Source organism: Python bivittatus, unplaced genomic scaffold, assembly GCF_059951505.1.
Source record: "Python bivittatus isolate LINGU-HERP-01145 unplaced genomic scaffold, Pbiv_v1 ctg000020_np1212, whole genome shotgun sequence".
In the NCBI taxonomy this organism is placed as follows: domain Eukaryota; kingdom Metazoa; phylum Chordata; class Lepidosauria; order Squamata; family Pythonidae; genus Python; species Python bivittatus.
The window spans coordinates 97,060,078-97,079,939 of NW_028277030.1; the positions used below are offsets into that span (position 1 = coordinate 97,060,078).

The following is a 19,862-nucleotide window of genomic DNA, read 5'->3' on the forward strand; positions in this document are numbered from 1 at the left end:
GTCAATTGTTTTTGGGAACTACAGTTTTAAAGCATGTAAACTACTATAAATGATAACCCTGAGATCTGTTAATTAAAGTGAGTACTCAATTCCAATGTTTGGTTGAAATGTTTAGATGATCACAATGCTACAAAAAGAGTTACAACTTTATTTGACCACAGCTTTTTGTCTTTTAAATCTAGATCTTCTATTCCAGGAGAGTTTCTATCAGCAATATTTTAAACTGGTATTCTCAAGAAAAAAATAATTGCAAACTGCTAAGCAGTTGCGAAAATCGTTTAAGCATGTTCACAACAGTTATTTTTCAACTGATTGGTTTGATTTGTACTCTGCCACAGTCAAAAAGACTCACAGCAGTTGACATACATCAATAAAAACACAATAAAACATTCATGGTAAAAGCATATACAAAGCAGTCAAAAGCAACACAATAATCAGTCAGTCTAATGCTGTCAATCCATCCCCCCAAGGTCACTTAAAGCAACTGTTTTTAATAGGTTGTACAAATCCAATAGACTGGGAGCAGACTGAATTTCTAGGGAGTCTGTTCCAAAGTATAGGTGCACCCATATAAAATATGTGCCTATAAGCCCCTTACCCCACAGAAGTGTGCATGAGTGGGGAGGGGGGTGTCATAAGTAGGTTCTCAACATATGTCCAAGTCGAGCAAATCAAAACTGGGGGGAGAAGGTGTAAGTCTGCAAGTATTCTAGCACCAAGCCATGTGGGGCTTTAAAGGTCAAAAGCAGCACTTCGAATTGCTCTTGGATGCTAATAGGGAGCCAGTGAAGAGCCCGAAGCACAGATATAATATAGGCATGTTGTTGTGTACCTACTGATAACCGTACTGCTGCAGTTGAAGTTCCTAAATGGTTTTCAAAGGCAGCCCCATGTAGAACACATTCTACTAGTCCAGGTAAGTGGTGATAAGGGCATGAGTTAGTGTTGCAGGGTCCTAATGATTTTAGGTGACCACATCTTCTTGGTTGTATGTTACAAGCAGCATTGACCTATCCATTAGGGAAGAGAAGAGGGTCGCAAGCTGAGGGAAATGGGTGAGAAGCTGCTGAACTGCTGAATTAGTGCCATCCAAATTAAAATGTATATAGAAAGAGTTGTATCTTCCTATCTGCTTAGTTACCTCTTTTATATCAATCAGCAGGTCATGTTAGACAAGGTCTTGAGCCACCTGAGAATGTGTGCCTGGACTGTACTGAACAAATGTGTTACCAGAGAATGGCTGCTTCTCTTGCCGAATAGTCTTGCAAATTCCCTCTTCTTTTTGGTTGGGCTCAGTCTGGCTTTCATCACCTTCTCCTTGGCAATGCCAGGACAGAAGATGACATTTTCGAAATGCGTGTTTGCTGTACCGCCAAGCTACGTCCTATTTTCCTTTGGCATTGGTAATGAATTCACTGCAGTTTTAGTCCAGGTCAGCTTAGAAAATGTAGTTTTGTGAATCTGAACATAACATGTTATTGTGTTGGCTGGCTCTTCTAAAATACAATGACCTAAATTTGAGAGTGTTTTGCAAAGATGGGGTAAAGGAGCAGCTCCCAGTGCACTTTTTACCTCTGAGATGTTTATTCACGGCGCAGACTATGGCTCTGAAGCAGGAGAGAAAACAAGAAAATAAAGATTTGCCTAGGTTTTTAAATTCCTCACACTATTAGCATGCTGGGGTTTATTTGTTTGTTTCTTTCCTTCTTTAGAAAACTATTGCAAAGCTTAATCGTTCTTCCTGACAAGAAGGTTTGGTGCAGATTGTGCAGTGTTCATGTTTGATTTAATAATCCTTGCGTTTGTCTTCTAGGTTTTGCATCCCATTCTCTTCTTGCTTTTTTTCCGTAGTTGTCTTGGTTGCAAAAGGTGTTTCAGGGCCAGCCCATTTCTGAAACCAGCTTGTTAAGGGACAGTATGACTAAGATAAAGTCTAGCAGTTACAGATACTACCCTGAATTCAAAGCTAATATGAAATACTGTCAATACCCTGATAGCAGAGAGGAAGGCAAATAATTGAAAGTATCCCACATTGCTGCTGCTTCTGGAAGATACTTAAACAAGGATAGACACAAGGAGATACAGCCCAAAGAGTAAAAAGCCTGGAATATTTTTATATTGCTTTTGTTTGACATTTTGTTTTATATATTCAAAAGAATTAAAAATTAATTGGCATTATATGCATTCATATAGCATGTTGATTAGCATGTAGCCTCTTCCCTAGACTTCACTTTTCTCTGGGCAAGGAGCCTTCAATACAGTCCTCTCATTGGCCAGCATTGCTGGAGCCTCTTTGCCTGCAGGAGTAAGTCGTGGGGCTAGAACCAGGCTGCCTTTTCAGTGCTGGTGTCAACCAAATTTGTAGGTGAGAAAAGTAGGAGAGGAATCTGGCAGCTGCCCCAATTCCTCCTACTTAGGCTCCTGTAAAGTCATTTTATCTGCAACAACAGTTCAGTGCTTGGTTGGGCTTTGAGTAGTGACTTCAGAGTGGAGAGAGAGATTGCTAAAGAGCCTCAACAACCTCAGATGGATGCTGGGGAGGGGTGAAGATAAGCACTATCTGTCTACAGAGAACAGCCTGATGGAGAATGTCAATTTCTGGCATTTTTAGCCTAGGATCCTGGAGAAAATTGAAACAAATTACATTTGTGGCCAATAGAATGTTAGCAGTGTCTGGACTCTGGTTTCCCCCTTCCATTTCTTCTTCCTTTCCCTGTTTTCTTTTTCCCCATAGGCAGAAGAAATTTTGAGGCAGGAGCTAGAGAAGAAAGAAACAGTAGGACTATATTGCCTGCTTGGAGATGTTCTTAAAGACCATTCGTATTATGACAAAGCTTGGGAATTGTCCAATCACCGCAGTGCCAGGGCTCAGCGTTCAAAGGGCCTCCTTCACCTTCGCAACCGGAATTTTAGAGAATGCATAGAATGCTTTGAGCATTCCGTAGAGATTAACCCAATGCAGGTAAGCAACTGCAGCTTCTTAAAACAATTTGTACTTGATTTCTTAAATATTTTGCCTGATAACTGAAGTTCCATAACACAGAGTTTCTTTGGTTCATGGAGTTCAGGTGTTGTGCATTTTGTAAAGGAAAAAGCGTAAGTGCCAAGGATTGTCAACCCTTTTCAATAGATAAGATCCTCAAACAGCTGTTTGAACTTTGATGAGAAATTAAATTTTGATGCTGTTCCTTCAGTTCTGAATTCAAAGCATCCAGTTCAAAGCCTGCCATTCTCGTGCAGTGTTGCGGCTGCATATTTTGTTCCCGGCCTTTAGTCCCCCAGTGTCCCCCTGGGAGCCATTTAGGAAAGGGCAGACTCTAGTTGTACCTTCTTCCTCTGAGTTCTTGATGGTGAGAGACAGGTGTGCTTTGACATCATTTTAAGACTGAAAATAGGGACAAGTATGTTGAGAATACAGCTGCCACTTGCCTTTGTGACCAGATGTTCTGGTAATGCTGTTCATGCCATCTTCTTAAACAATTCCCACTCTGAAAAATAGGAACAAGAGTTTGTATGGGGGGAAAATCCTAAGAAATGGCCCTATTTTTATGATTCAGGATCTTAGTGTTAAGCCAGTTCTTTCACAAACACTACTAAGATGTTTGCTTTGAGATGAGCATTTTATTGGAAATGCATCTTGTGCTGTATTCTCTTATGCTTGCTATTGAGATTCAGGGTAACAGCTTGCTATCAGAACCCTTTCTCTGCAAGTTGTGATTATGAAAGGCCTCTGGTTTTTCACAGTTCTGAGCGATTTGCCAGATCCCATTCCAACTAGCATAATTGTCTCCGGAAGTCATGGCTTTTCTCATTCTGATATTCTTCTGCAGATTTTTCTCTGTTGGGCCCTCTCTAAAGGCCTCCTTCTGAAATGTGCAAAGATAACTTAAACACATTTCCTGCAATTCTTTGGCATTACCTTTTTTATCGTGGAAAAAAAAACACATTTCTATAAAATTACTCTAGTTCTGCCTTTTCTAAGTAGGTGGAAGTGCAAAAAAGAAAATCATTGTTCTTTAATCTGGAGCCCATTTCCAAATAAAACAGCCTGAGAAAAACCAATTGTCTGTTTCATAATTAAGGTGATTGAATCAGAGCTCCCTTCTGATGGATGCTGAGGTAGTTTGATGGGTAAAAAGAGGAGTAAATCTGCAGGGTGGAGGAGCTAGAACCACTTCAAGTCCTATATTGTAGAATAGGGGTGAACCCTACAGATGTTACTGAATTCCAGTTTATGTCAGTCCTAGCTGGCATGGCTAATAATCAGAGATGATGGATATTGCATTCCATATATGTCCTAACCCTTTAGAAAGAACACTTATGTGTTACTGTGGAGTGACCAAATCATCACTGACACCTGTACTACTATAAACTATACTAAGTTTCCAGAAGTATAATTTTGTACATCTCAAGAAATGTTTTTCAAATTCACATTACTACCTGCAAAGGTAAGGCATAGACCACAGGGCATCAGTCCAATTCCATGTAAAAATTACCAAGAATTACATTAGGATTTCAAAGTTTAATTTCTTGATATGAACAGATGCCATAACCTAGCTTCACAATGTGGACATTGTAGGAAGCAATGACTTAAAAAGCTGACGTAGCCAATAGGAAGATGAAAAGAGGGATGGAGAGGGAACAGGCTAGACACACACTTGTTCCATGGCTTATGTGTTACAATTTATTGCAGAAAGTAGACTGGAAATTTCTGGTATATTTCTGTATGATAGCCAATAGATAATAAAGTGTGTTTTTAAAAAATTTTCACAATAATGGCAAGATAACATCACTGTGCCATAAATTAAACTGCTAAAATAAAGAAAAATACAATTCTTTCCCTAAAGGGGTGTTAGTGCCATTCAAGTTCTGGTTCTTTAAAACAAACTCCTGGGATCAGAGCACTTTTAATTCTAAATGCATGTTTTTGAGCCTGACTCTGGAGTTACCTACTGTAGATATTCTAGGAAAAGAACAAAGTGGATTCAACAATCTGAAATCTGCCTTTTCCTGGTTTATTAGTCCCCAGTTGTTATATCTGAACCAGGCCATTCTGCATGCAGAATATTAGGCTTTTCATTATATAACTTGGAATCAAATGTGTGTGTGCGTGCGTAATAGTTTGCCCTCTGGGGAACCCAGCTCTGCATTCAGAAATTTATGCTTCAAATAGTTTTTTTTTTTTCCCCCTTGTGGGGAAATCCACATTAAGTCATTATCAAGGAATGAGGCAGTGCAGAGGGTGTCTTATTATTGGGCCCGTTTGTGCATAAGTATGTGATTAAAAAAAAAAAAGTGAATAGTTACTCAGTGAGACTACAAATTCCTTTAACATTACAGAATTAGGTGTTCTCAGTTTGCTTACATCTGGTTCATGGGTTCCATTTTCTTCCCAAGCATGCTCCCTGAATTTCTTTTGTTTATATATGTATGTGTATATATATAATTTTTATTAAAGATTTTAACGTAGGTAAAAGTTAAGTGTGAAAATATATAAAGAAAAATTAAGAAATAGAACAAAAATAAAAGAAAAAGTGCAGGAACTCTCTGAATTTCTGTTTACAGGAAAGTAAGGTAGTCTCCTTGAGTCAAGCTCAACTCCTGGGAACTTTGCAGTTTTCTTGGTTAACTGTAGGGATGTGGTTTGCCACTGGCCTCTTCTGGGATGTTTTTTCACTTCTCAGTCTAGCCTATAGCCCTAGTATTCCTTGAGTTACCCATCCAAGTAGTAACCGGCCCAACTGTCAGGGCTTTGGACCAAGTATAGCAATAAAGTTTCTTGCTACTCCGCATTCCCAAGCAGACACAACAAAGTAAGATAAGTAGGTTTATTGTAGAGAATTAGGGAAATTCTCCATTGAAGAGCATCTGGAATCCTGCCTGCCCCCAGGTTTAAATGCTGGGCCTCTTCCTCCCACCTTTTTAATTCCATGGTTGTGTAGCTGCTGATTTCCTAGCCTTGCCATCCATCCCTTGTTTACAGATGACTTTCTCTGTCATGAAAATCAGAGAATTCCTCCTCATCAGCTTCTGTCCTACCTAACTTGTGAGCCCAGACAAGATTAGCCTGGTCCTGCCTGTATAGAAGGTTTGCCGCTGTTGATGATGAAGAGAAAACAAAACTTAAAACTCCTAGAGCCAGTTGAAGTTTACCAAATCACTGGTTCTTGAGTTTCAGTATCAGAGTAATGAACTGGGAGGAGTGGGGGAATGGGAATGGTATCCAGTGCCCTCTTTGGAACATGTCCCTACTAGGTTTATCTGTCAAGCTTTAGCTGCCACTGTTATCCTATAGTTTCTTAGTCTTCCCCATTTCACTCCCGGAATTCTCAGCCAATATGGCCCTAGCTATCTTGTAGTTCTGTGTACGAGGCAGGGGGATATTAGGTTGGGAAAGGCTGTTTTCAGTAACTTTCCCCCAGTTACCTGAAAGTACAGCTGACAGAGCATAACTAGGTCTTCACCAAAATTGTGTAGATACATTTTATCCATTTTATTTTATTTTTCTTTCAGTTGGGAGTGTGGTTTTCCTTAGGCTGTGCCTACTTAGCACTGGAAGATTATGAAGGTGCTTCCCGAGCATTTCAACGCTGTGTGATGTTGGAACCTGATGTAAGTAAATGAAGGAAAAGCAGCACTCTGGTGTGCTTTGAGCAAATATCCTTTTCTTATCCTTTTCCACATTTTATGGAACAAGTGGGATTGGTGGATTTCTCTATGAGTTTACATTTGACAGTCAGAAAAAGGCTCATTGCAGAAAAAAAGCAGCAGTTATAGCCATGGAGGAATTGTTACAGATGTCAGTTGAGTTCTCTTGTCTCACTGCACCTACCCACCTGCATAGTGCACATGTGTTACAGAGTGTGTTATCGGTGCCCTAAGTATGTGCACATGTATGTGCATATACAATGTATGTACAACATCCCACCAGTTATACATGTACACGTATGCAATGGACACAAGTGCACAATTTTAGAAATGCCAAATCCTCGCAAGATAGTCAAAACCTGAAAGATTTCTATGTTCTCACATGGGATTTTGTCCATTAAAACTGAAAAACATACTTAAAAAATACATAACTTTTTTTAATTTTTATATTTTGGTGCCTATGGTGTTCTAGAAATTGCATGATGGTGCCCACCAGTTGAAAAACTTGCTGTTCCTTGATTTTAAATGATTTTTTTTCTTTCTAAATAAGGAATATGATATTGTGCCATTACTCCATAGGTAATAGTCTTTCCCCTCATTTTGCAAGACATTACCAGGTCTTTCCTGTACAAAAACTTCCCAAAGATCGTTCTTTGAGAAAAGGCGATAAAGCATACTATGGCCATATTTCCATTCATTATGCCATTATTTCTGTTGATCTGTTGTTCTTCCATCAGCATCTTTTGCTTGCGTCAGAAACTGTTTCAGAGTATTAGAACTTTGCATATCCTAACAGGTGTCAGTGGTACATGCCTGAAACTCTCCTCTTATAAATCGTTGGATTGTGCATATTGACAGATGGTATAAATTCAGTACTTGGGTTTGTATGAATATCAGCTATTAACACAGCATTGTTTGTGGAGAAAAGTGTGTTTATGTATTTGTATTTAAAAATTTATCCCTTCCATGGCAGTTTAATGCTAATGCTTTTGTGTGTATTTTGACTGCAGAATGCGGAGGCTTGGAACAATCTATCTACCGCATATATCAGATTAAAACAGAAGTAAGTGCATCAAAGGGGATTTGTAATTCTTCTTTCCAAAGTAAACAGGCCTGGTTTCCTCTCACTCTGGCCTTTCCGGAATAACATTCAGCTTCTGAACGTACTGCCTTCAGGATCCTCTTTATCACCACCACAAGTCGAAGCTCTCCCATTTGGCCTCCCATTATAAATATCATTAGAATGTCAGAGATTATATCATGAAAAAACTTTTGGAAAGAAAAGCAGCTTTTTAGATCTCACCACACCCACAAATGTTACAGTACAAAATTTATTGCACAATGAATTAAGAGTTCAGGTTCACAGTGAAGCTGGCGGAGGGAGGGCTATATGTGCTCTGCATCTCTTTTTTATATATATACATAAGGGCCAGGAGGCCAAGTATTCTTTGTAGAAGCACCCGCATTCAGGAATGTACCCAATATAGGGTCTTCCAGATTTGTTGCACTGGGGTTCCCACCCAGAACCAATTTGGAAGTACTGGATGGAAATCCTGGATATTTTGTAGTATCAGCACATCTTGAGAACCACAGGTTGAGAAATGCTGTTCCAATCCAGTGAGCTTTCCTCTCTTCCAGTTGTATTGTACAACAACATTATCATTACAATTTGTGTTAGCTGATTAATATGACTATTTGCTGTTGAGGTTTTATGAGTACTTCAAGTTCCTATTTTTGTCATGAAATAGTTTAGATATCATGCAGCTGGCAAGAGAAAGTGACTACTGATATTTAAATGCATAGCACCATTCTTATTTAAACTGGAATCCTGCCCCTAAATCTGAATGTATCTTATTTTAAACAGGTGATATGGCTAATGATTTGTACTGCACTGTTCTTCCAGTATTTATTGTGAAAACTGGCAGTTCAGTATTAAGTTATCTTTTCATTTTCCTAGAAATGTACCTTTCATAAATCTTGTGAGCAGCCTTGGTATCTTAATTCTGTATGGTTGTTTCATTTATGTAACAGTGACTGGGTTGGATACCTTCTTGATAAACCAGCTTTCAGTTATTCAGAATCATAAGTACCTTGTCAAGATAATTTTTTGTTGCTTAGACTGTGTCCCATTAATCTTCTGTTTAAAGGAATGCATCTTCAGAAAATAAAGGGAGAAGCTGAAGGGTATTTTTATCTGCTTGTTTTGTTTTGTTTTTTAACACCATGAAAAACAATTTATCTGCTTTCTCAAAAGAAACTGAAAATGAGAAAACCAATGGGGAGCATACAAAGTTGTGTACACAGGAAACAAATTGCTAAGAGGGTGCATTGAACCAAAAGACATAAATAAGTTCAAGAGGTCTTTAGACATATTTATGGAATAAGCAGACTGAAAGATGCAGTTGCCTCAGAGATTGCAAGGAATAGAAAATGGATGCAAAGAGATTCCAAGATGCTCAAGTGTCCTCTTCAAACAGATGTCCTTTTCAGCAACTTTCAATGTTAATGTAGAAATAGCCTGAAGAAACTTTTCCAGCTAATTGCCTCTTTAGTAGTGGGCATTAGACACTTTTGAAACAATGACTCTATTTGCTCAGTCCAAACCAGTTGTAATAATCTTTGAGAATACGACCGCAGAGCATCTGATATTCAGCTCAGTTGCTATTATAAAGATTCATTGGCTACAGCTCCAGATTTTCAGATGCCACGAGACCATGACTTATTGGCAATTTATTCCAAAAAAACTACTACTACTACTATTATTATTATTCATGGTGGTGGTGTTATGATGTTTTTATCCTGCCTTTTTTTAAAAAAAAAAATCTTTGGTCAAGTCAAGGCGGCAAACATACCTAACACTCCTGCCTCCTCTTTTCCCCACAACAACAACCCTGTGAGGTGTGTTGGGTTGAGAGAGAGTGACTGGCCCAAAGTCATCCAGCCAGCTTTTGTGCCTAAGGGAGGCCTAGAACTCACAGTTCCCTGGTTTCTAGGCCAGCACCATAATCACTACACCAAACTGGCTCTCTCTCAGTCTCAAATTCTGGGATGTCATGATTTAAAAGAATATTTGTTCTGGTTTTGTCTGTATATTTGGTTGGTTGGTTTCCTTTTTGGCAGGGGTGGATCAGTGTGTAAGCCTTTTCCCTTATTAAGACTTTTGAGGACTTTAAGACAGCAAGAAGGGATTTAGGCTCTGCTACTGGGTTTTTCTTCACAAAGTTGAGGGAAACAAATTAAATAGGCACACAATAATCCAGGAACTTCTGATAAGTAATTCATTTTAGAAGAGTTTAAGCCATTATGAAAGAATTCCAGTGACTACTGTGTATCAAAAGTGAATCCTCTCTATAGTGAAATCAATGTTCATGTTTTTGGGCCTTTTTCTCTCCCACATTATACAATATGCTGAGATGGTCCTCTCTTTTGGGCTGGAAGTCTGGTTTCCATTTTTCTTCAATGTCCTTCCAATTGACAAAGGATAAATTTGGTATCAGGCTGTTTTCCTCTGAATGTGTTAGAACTGTCATAGCTAAAGGCAGATATGGGTCACCTGTTCTTTCTGATATGAATGATCCAGCCACATGAGGGAGGCCAATTATTCTGTCTTCATCATCCAGTGGACACCTTCTTTATGAGTCATCTAAATAATTTTGTCCATATGCTTCATCAACTCTGTTGGATCCCATTAGAGGAAGAATCTCCCACATCACCGTGATTATATATAAAATCATATGTAAAGAGGCCCCCCAAAGTAAGTGATGCCTTTGCGGCAAAGGCAGGAGTTTCTTCCACCTCTTTTCTTTTCAATATAGCATGAAAACATAAAGATTCTAAACAAGCAAATGGAGAAGCCTTTAATGGAAAAACAATGTGTGCCCATTTTATAATTAATGTTTCTTTTTTTTTTAAACCAGAATCAAAGCATTTCGGACTCTCCAGGAAGCTCTCAAGTGTAATTATGAGCATTGGCAAATTTGGGAAAATTACATTCTAACCAGTACAGATATTGGAGAATTTTCAGAAGCCATTAAAGCTTATCACAGGCTTATGGACTTGCAAGAAAAGTATAAAGATGTCCAGGTGGGATGCCCGTCTTTTTTATTCACATGTCTAATTTTAAATTTCAGATGTGGCTCATGACAAAAAATATTAACTTTAAGTATCTTAAGTTGTTGCCTGTTTTAGAATTTTAGAATTCCATAGAAAGAAATTCAAAAGTATAATTCTTTGTGCTGCTGTAACTTTCAAGCCATATCAAGACCTAGTAAAAACTATACTTTTCTACAGCAGAAGCAGGGCGTTCTGGAGTGGATACCTCTCTCCTGCAGCAGAGGCAGGTCTTCAGATGTCAGTTCTGGTGGGAGGAAGTAGCAGCCTTACCCAGTTTAGCCTTGCTTTGCTCCAGAAAGCACATACCTTTGTGAGCTCCACTAACCACCTCAATTGCAGAATTTCCTTTTTTCTTCTACTTTCATTTTACTTTTCTTGGCATTTGCCTTCTTTGGGGAGTCTTCAGCCCAGTGGCCTGAAAATTAATAAACAGGAGCCTGCTACCCAGGAACTCCTCTGAGCTTTCAACTCAGAGAGGGTGGCAAATAAGGTCCTCGGCTTCTAACTTTGCAGCATCATGCACTTTTCCCTCTCTGCCATGATCCCCTGAAGAGGCAAGCCAGTGCAGTGGCTCCTGAATAGCCAGGTGTGAACTTCATGCCTCTGACAGCAGCTGAGACATGTGTGTCTCACTGTTCCATTAGAAGGATTGCACAGGCATTGGAGGGATGGAAGTCAGCAAAGCCAGCACTCAGTCCTCCCACCACCATTCACTAATGGATCGATAGCATTCCAGCTTCTATATTGGCTTTGCCAGGTAATATCTCCTCCTAAATTCCAGTTATCTCCTGTTCCCCAGTGACCCCAGGAAAAGGCCGTGAGGCTCCTAAACAGGCTACAGCTCTGACAGTGCAGGAACACACCTATAATCAATTACCTCAGGAAGAATTGGAAAAGCAGGAAGTCCCAGTTGGGCTTTGTGGTCATGATAAACCTCAGGGTGAAACAAGGGAAGAAACACATCAGCTTCCATCCTCCTCCCCCACACCAAGAATCTCTCTCTGCAGCCACTTCACAGGGGGTAGAGATATCCAGTATCCTGCTTGTCACACAGGAAAGCGTGCAGGATACTGGGCTTGAAAGGTCCAGAGTCACCACCTCATGGATCCTCTTATTGGTCTGCTAATGGCAGAGGTTTTCCCCATAGAGTTCTGCATCATCCAGCCAGACATCATAGCTCTGCACCTAGACCCAATCTTCATGTCTGCCCCAACTTTAAATCCAAATTTGAGATAGACACAACTTGGATATTAGATGAGCCATCATGATCTGCCTGAACAGAATAGAGGAATTCAGCATCTTGGGCAGTGTCTTAATTTCTTTTCTATGCCTATGGCTAGGCCACAAGCCCTCCCCTATCAAGCCGTGCATCAAATTTGCCTGAAAAGCTCAGAATGAGCTTGCCCCTTAGAGCAGCGGTTTTCAAAGTGTGGTCTGGGGACCGCTGAGTCCCTTTCAGGGGGTCTGCAAAGTCAAATAAATATTTTAGCATTTCTCAGTTTTAGTTTCTAATGTAGTACTTATCAATACCACATAAACCAAAGCTCTTTGGGGTCCTCATTCATTTTTAAGAATGCAAAGAAGTTCTGAGACCAAAATGTTTGAGAACTGAAACTGCCTTAGAGAATATAGCAGATCACTCCACTAGAAGCACAGCTATCCTGGCTGTCCTTGGCATTGATGCCTCCCTTGAAAGCATCTCTGGGGCTTCCATGTGATTCTTCCTGTCCTCTTTTGTAACATCAACTCTGGCAGAAAGTAGCTCCCAGCAAAGGCAGTTCTGGCATATTCCACTTCAGAAGGCCCTGGCTCTGCTGTAGGAAGACTTATTGTAAAGGTCCTTTTTCTGTGGCAGAGGCAGGGCTTTCAGTTCACCAAGGCATCGAGGTGGGAAAAATGAAAAGATACATATTGGAGTCCCTCTAATATTCACAACTTTTATGGAGCCTAATCTGTCTCTCCTGCATTCCTGTCTCCTCATTTTTTATTTCTCTGAGCTGTTGTTTGGCTTGTCATTCTGAAGCTGGTGAAGACAGTTATCTCCTCCCACAGGAATCAACATCAGATTTTCCAGCCTTGTCTCTGGTGTGTGTGGGAGCCACATGCCCACTTCAGAATCTTTGTTTCCATTGTAATAAAAAGGACTTTCATATTAAGTCTAGTCTAGCCCACCCACTTCTGCAGTGGCAGCCTATGGTCTTATATGAGTGATAGGCAACCTGGTGCCCTCATATGTTTTAGTATATAACTGTCAGAAACCCTGGTGAGCTTGGCCAATGGGTAGCCATTTATAGGAGTTGTAGTCCAAATCTTCAGAAAAGACAAGGTTGCCTAGGCTTTCTTATAATAGCCAGTTTCAGCAAGAAAGAAAGTGCCTCTAAACCATTATGTCCACTTAGAGTAAAGGAAAACATGAATCAAAGAATAAAGTTTATCCTTTCTTATACCAATTGGAAGAAGCAGCCAAGATTGTTTAGACTTCCTCCTTTGTACATTAAATGATGATGAGAAAGAGAATACAATTATCTGGAAGCCTAATGCTTCTCATAAGCTGTCAATTGGTATTTCTTTCCTTAAAATAATGTTCTAAACTGAAAGCTTGGACAACATGAATAGATACTTCAGCATTCAGCATGCATTCAGGAATATTATGGTATTATGTGACTACTGCCAGATTTGAATATCCATCACAGGTTTCATCCTTTATGGTCATTAAGACACACTGAGGCTTCAAACATGGGAAAGAATCTGTCTGTCTGTCTGTCTGTCTGTCTGTCTAGATTCAGATTCAGATTTTTTAAAAAATGCAACTTCCTTTTCTGTGACCTAAAAGAGGTCTCTCCTCTTCCACATATGATTTGTTATGTTGCATTCACTTAGCTGCACTTTCAGATGATGAATAGATATAGTTGATAATCCCAAATTAAAATACATTTTTGAACATTACAGAAGAAAGGAAAAACACAGCAGGCAGCAGTCTTTAATTACTGCAGGTAACTTGTGTTGTTTGTCGAGAGTTTTACTGGGTGCAGTTTGCTCAATCTCTTCTTTAGGATTTTGGGCAAGAGTCAAAGTTCAGGATAATCACCTTCAGTCATGGAAATAAGAAAGATTAGAAGCTACTACAGCAATGCTAATAGCCTGGCATCATTTGGCTATAAAAACAGAGCAACCACTGTAGTTTTAATATTATACCCAAAGATCAGCAAAGATATTTGCTAGATATGAAGCTTTCTACTTGACTATAGCAGAAACTTCCCAACCTAGCCCAGCTGGGAATGGTGTGAGTTGTATTCTAATATAGCTAGAATGGCAGACTGGGAGGGACTGTTGTAACACAACTCATGCCTGGAAGCTTTTTTTAGTGCAAAGGCAAAAATATGTGTGTGGGGAGGATCCTAATATCACAGAAGTAATTCTGCAGTACTATGTCAGAAAGTCGAGGGGAGGAGCGATTCTGCTATCATATAATTTGATTTTTTGTGATGGTGATATTACTTTAAAGAGACATGTGGAACTCAGACTTCTGTTGCTGATTGTTGGTATCCCTGGAAGAATGAGAAATACCTTAAATATTGTTAAATATTGTTAAATACAGCAGCTAAGGAATTAGTTGCTTTGTTTCATAATTAGATTGTTACCTGTATTCATCAAGCAACTTAATTATTAGATAATGCTGTTATGCAATTTAGGCATCTTGTGGCATCTTCAAACACATTACTATTTTAATAAATTCATTCGTTCATTCATTCATTCATTCAGGTTATTGATTCCAGCTCTGATCAATTGAACCATATGTTAGTAAGCACTTTGGAAAATCCACTCAGCTTTATGGGAGTTAAATTATAACTAACAACTTCCTTCTCTCTAAGGTGCTTAAGATTCTGGTAAAAGTAGTGATGGATGGAGTAGGTGACTGTAATGGAGAGACAGCAAAAGGATTAAAGGGAAAACTGCAGGAGCTCTTTGGCAGAGTGACTTCTCGAGTGACAAGTGATGGAGAAATCTGGAGATTATATGCCAGGCTTTACGAAAATGGGCAGAATGAGAACTATGAAGACATAGAAAAGGTAAATCCTAATGACAGAATATGGTTCTTATGTCAGAAAAGACACGTGCTGTTTTCATGTTGATACCAGGGTTTTGATGTGTCCTTTGTGCGAATATGGTTTGTTCATGAAATATCCTTTGCTTGAATTTCACATTCCATTAGCAGCCCCTTTGTTCAGCAACCTGACCAGCAAGGCTACTTAATTTAAAGATCAGTAAAAAGAAAAAACAAATAAGGGACCAGCAGGATGAAATAACAGATTTTTCCCCCTTGGGTTAAGAAAAATACACATTCAAGACAGATACAAATTTAATAATTTCTTGTGATTCCAAACTTGCTTCAGGTAGTACTTATTCCTTTCAATGTGCAGTTCACAGAGTATCTGATCTACTTTATTAGACATAGGGAACGGTCTCTGCAGTTTTTTAATGTGTTTCATTCTGATATTCTGTACTGAAGTGCTAAATATAGTATTTCTTTAAACAGTATGTCTTCTGCAAAATGATTTATACATTTCACTCTTCCCTTGGAATTCCAATAGCTGAAGCGTTATCTTAATGCAGCAGCCTTTGGCGCAAGAGAATGTTTCCAATTATCAGACTGTTACCATTTAGTATAACATTAATAGAAGTCCCACAGTATGGGATCACTTATTAAGCTGTTCCATGAGGTCAGTCGGATCCTTTAGTATTACTGACACATAACTACAATATTGTACTGCAGCTGTACCTCTCTCTCTGATGAGTGTGTGAGACACTCTTCCTCCACATATGGAGAGGACTGAGAAATATACAGGGAAAAAGAACAAAGATAAGAAAGATGAGTGAAAAGGAGGCTTGTAAATAGAAAGAGAAGCTTGGCAGAATGCAGAAAATGAAAGGAGAAATAATAAATAACACTGGAAAATTAGGTAGACATGGGAGTCGTGTGGGAGATGGACAAGAGATAAATCAGGAAGAAGAAAAAGAGGTTTGTATGTTTTTTACCATACTGTTCTTTCCCATTCTTTGTTAACTTTTTGTTACTTTGTCTCTCTTTTAACCATTACAATCAAATATTTGTACATCCTTCCCTTCCCTTCCCTTCCCTTCCCTTCCCTTCCCTTCCCTTCCCTTCCCTTCCCTTCCCTTCCCTTCCCTTCCCTTCCCTTCCCTTCCCTTCCCTTCCCTTCTTGGGGGAGGGGGTTGCATAGTTGTCATGGGGAAAGGTTTTTTTTTTCTCCCCATGTAATTTGTTATTTCCTGGTGGCAGATCATGCAAATTTATTGTTCTAATTCTAGGCAAACATTGGATGTTTACAATCTGAAAGAGGCATAATAAGATTGTTTACTATTCTGCTTGATTTCCCTTTCAAATAGCAGGGATTCTCCCGCTTGACAACCAAGTAAATAAAGTGGTATTTACTGGGTGCTATTTTTGCAACAAGTCTTAATCTTGAAATTCAGTGTATTTTCACTGTAATTTCACTATCCCTCACATTTTAAAAGCACTCCTAGGCTACATTTGAAGCAGCAATATTGCTTAATGACGCTGAAAGTTGCCGGCCAGAAATGCTGGCAAGGTGAGTTTCCTGTTTCCTCCCCAGTTCCTGTAAACCCAACAGTTCGAAAACTCATGTGAGTAGATAAATGGGTACTCTCACTCCGGTGGGAGGAAAAATGCTGGCGGCGCCTTGCAAAAAAAGGAGTCGGGAGCAGTTGCCGGTAAGCACGAAAAACCGCATGCGCCCGAAAAGGGCGCGAAGCAACGGAAACCCCACCTCCTGCGCTCGCCAGCTGGGCTCTGCTCTAGGAAGGAGGCTCTGGCAAACCACTTCCGAAACAATTGCCTTGAAAACTGCAAGGACTTGTCCAAGCAGTCACTGCAGGGTCAGTAACGACTGAGCGGAGATTAAAAAAAAAAAAAAAAAAGTTCCATTGGAAGAGATGTCCCCATGTAAGAAAGGAAATAAAAATAATAAATATTCTTTTGAAAAACAAGGAGTGTGTCTGCTTGTGGCCTATATCCAGTGTTGTACAAGTGAACTTCTACTGATAAAATAATTTTTCCATTGTTCTCTCCCTACCCAACCACTGTATCCTCCAGTATCCCCTAAATCAATTCCAGAAATCTCCCAGCCATCTGGAGGAGATTTAAATGTATCTGCAAACAGCAGGAGAGGTCATCCATTTTGTTGGCAGATGCTGTTCCCTCAGTGGACAGATATAATGGAATATTGTCCTATCTTTCTTATAAGTGACTAACGTTCATTCGGTCTAAGGAGATAATGGGTTCTCTTAGTGAGATGTTTTCAATCGGAGGCTGGATAGACATTTGTAAGACGTTTTATTTGTAATTTAATTTTTATTCTTGCATTGAACAGGGATTGAACTTGATGGACTAAATGGCCTGTTTCAACTCTTTGGTTCCAAAAAAACCCTCTCCTTGGGATGTTGCTAACTAGTGTTAGAACTGCAGCATTGTCAAAATATTGTTAGTGCTTGATCATGGGTGTATACTGGGTGGTACTTCCACAAATATCCATGAAATCATTGACTCAGACAATGTATATTATTCAATCCTTTTTGTGAATTCTTAGTGGAACAAAAGAGTTCACCCTTGATTTGTGAAAATATTTTATTGTAATTTAGGAGTATTTTGACATTTGTGCAAGGAGGCCAGAGAGCACAAAGAACAGGACTTGTAGCAGACCCCCTAATTTTTTATTTATTTATTTATGTATTAATTAAAATACAATTAAAACCATATTCATACATAAATAATAATATCTTCCAAGGTGCAATAATACCTTCCAAGGTGCAGTCTGTAGTGAAAAATGTAGGCTCCACCATAATACTGATTGGGCATCCTAAAAGTTGAAATAGGGCATATGCCCAATACATAAAAATGACTGGTTGGAAGTCTTGTGCATGAATTCTCATAATTACCATTTGTGAATGGAATTTGTAATTTTTTCTTTATCTGCTTTCCTATCCTTCTAGCTATATCACCTCAGTCAGATTGGGAATGGAAACAAAGCTCACCTCCATCTTGTATAATTTATAAGTTACCTAGAAATCTTCAGGAGAGTGTTTAGACAGTGAGCTTGAATCTGTAGGAGTGCTTTGTAATAATGGAGAGATTGTTTTATCCTTAATTTCTTGTGAAAAAATGTTATTCCAGCCAAGTGATATGTCATAGAAGCTACATTATGTTTTAACATTCTATCAAATGAACTCTTTCCCTATCCCTGTGTTTCAATGATGCTATTGCTTTTCTGAAGCTATTGACAATACAACTAGTTTTCAGTATTACCTTACAGACCAGTTTTGGATACAGCAATAAAAATATTACAGTATACTTTACAGATGGTCCTCAGGTCATGATCACTCATTCAGTGACCATTCAAACTTGCAATGGTGCTGAATGAGAGGGATTTATGACCGGTCCTCAGAGTTCTGGCTGTTGCAGTGTCCCCATGGTCACATGATGTGATCCAGGTGCTTGGTGCCTGGCTTGCAATTACGATATCACAGTGAGCTGCAGTTATGTGATCACAATTTCCAACGTTCCCTACCAACTTCCAACAAGCAAAGTCAATGGGAAAGCCAGCAGGAAGTTGGAAATCGCAGTCACATGAGGTCCTCATTTAATGACGTGCACGGTCCTCGCTGAATGATGGCAACCAGGACTGCTGGAATTGCTGTTGATAAATGGCGCAGTCACCTGATGGCACGCTTTACAATCACATCGCTTTGTGATGGCAATTCCACTCCCAATTGCTGTCATAACCCAAGAACTACCTGTATTATTATTTGTCATGGTTGTATACTATCAATTTCTGGCAGAGCCAGCCCTCTGTAACAATGGAACATATATCAGCAGCAAAATATTCATTCCAGCATGCCTTACATACACATATTCCATGAAATAAAGTCAAAAGAATTTCAAAATGTTTAATAATTTAAAATAGTCATTTCTTTTTATTTCAGAAATAGAGATCCTCAAATCAGTAAATCATACACTTGGTTCCTTACTTCATTCATCGAATGAAGATTTTTTTTAATCTTAATTTTCTTTTTGTTGCAGCCCTTGCAAGGGATAAAGCAAGATGGAGGAATAGTGAAAAAGTTGAAATCTGCACATTCTTTCTTGTGATGTGGTGTTGATCAAATGTTGTAGGATCTTTATTCAATGCTGAAGGAGACCAGTGGCTTTCCACTGAGACTATCCATTTTGGCAATGTCATTCTCAGTTTTTTTTTTTCCCAGATTGCATGAATCTCATATAAATATCTACAACTTCTACCCTCACTTCAGTGTTCAATATTCAAGATGAATAGTTTCCTTGATGTGACTTCAACTTCCTTGTTTTAAACTGTTGAGTTTCAGTATCCCAGCAACAGAATATTAATTAATATTATTGCTAATTCAGGATGACCCACAGAGAGGCTTGTCAGGGTGAAATGTAAATGGCTCCCCTAGCTTAATATAGAATAATAAAAAACTTCAAAACACCACTATGTATTCATAAAAAATCCTACAAACTTGAGAACCCCTCAAAAAACTTTTTTTTTTTGACACTGGAACTGTACTTTGGCTAAAGTATCTGGGGGAATAGCACAACTTCTTAAAAATAATAGGTATGTCATATTTAAAAATATGCAGAAATCTCAAATTAACTCACATACATATTGATGGTCATCAGATCCCAGAGTGACATGACATACAGGCCAGGGTTATCAGTCCTTCACTTGGTATTGAAAAACAGCCTTTAGGTGGCTCTGGCTGCAGCATAATATTAAGGTAGAAAAAGGATGATTTTAAATTTTGGTAATCCAATTGTGGAAGGTTGGGTCTTTTTGTTTTGTTTTCCTGAATCAGAACTGACTTGGTGAACCAGCTCAGAATTTTTCATATATCCCCAGAATCGTCTAATACAGTGGTACCTCGGGTTATGATCTTAATCCGTTCCGTGACTCTGGTCGCAACCCGATTTGGTCGCAACCCGAAGCAAATTTTCCCATAAGGTTCAATGTAATTACTGTTAATCCGTTCCGGCGGCCGCGGAC

At 39.1% G+C, this 19,862-nt stretch overlaps 1 protein-coding gene across 1 annotated transcript in view; it reads left to right on the forward strand.

Annotated features, from left to right (window-relative positions):
- Positions 1–19,862, forward strand: part of TTC27 (tetratricopeptide repeat domain 27) — a 93,842-nt gene that overhangs the window by 59,524 nt on the left and 14,456 nt on the right. The window contains exons 13-17 of the mRNA XM_088144819.1: positions 2,735–2,962; positions 6,514–6,612; positions 7,659–7,711; positions 10,566–10,731; positions 14,634–14,831. Coding sequence (XP_088000945.1) covers positions 2,735–2,962; positions 6,514–6,612; positions 7,659–7,711; positions 10,566–10,731; positions 14,634–14,831 — 744 coding nt within the window. The remainder of the gene's footprint in view (positions 1–2,734; positions 2,963–6,513; positions 6,613–7,658; positions 7,712–10,565; positions 10,732–14,633; positions 14,832–19,862) is intronic.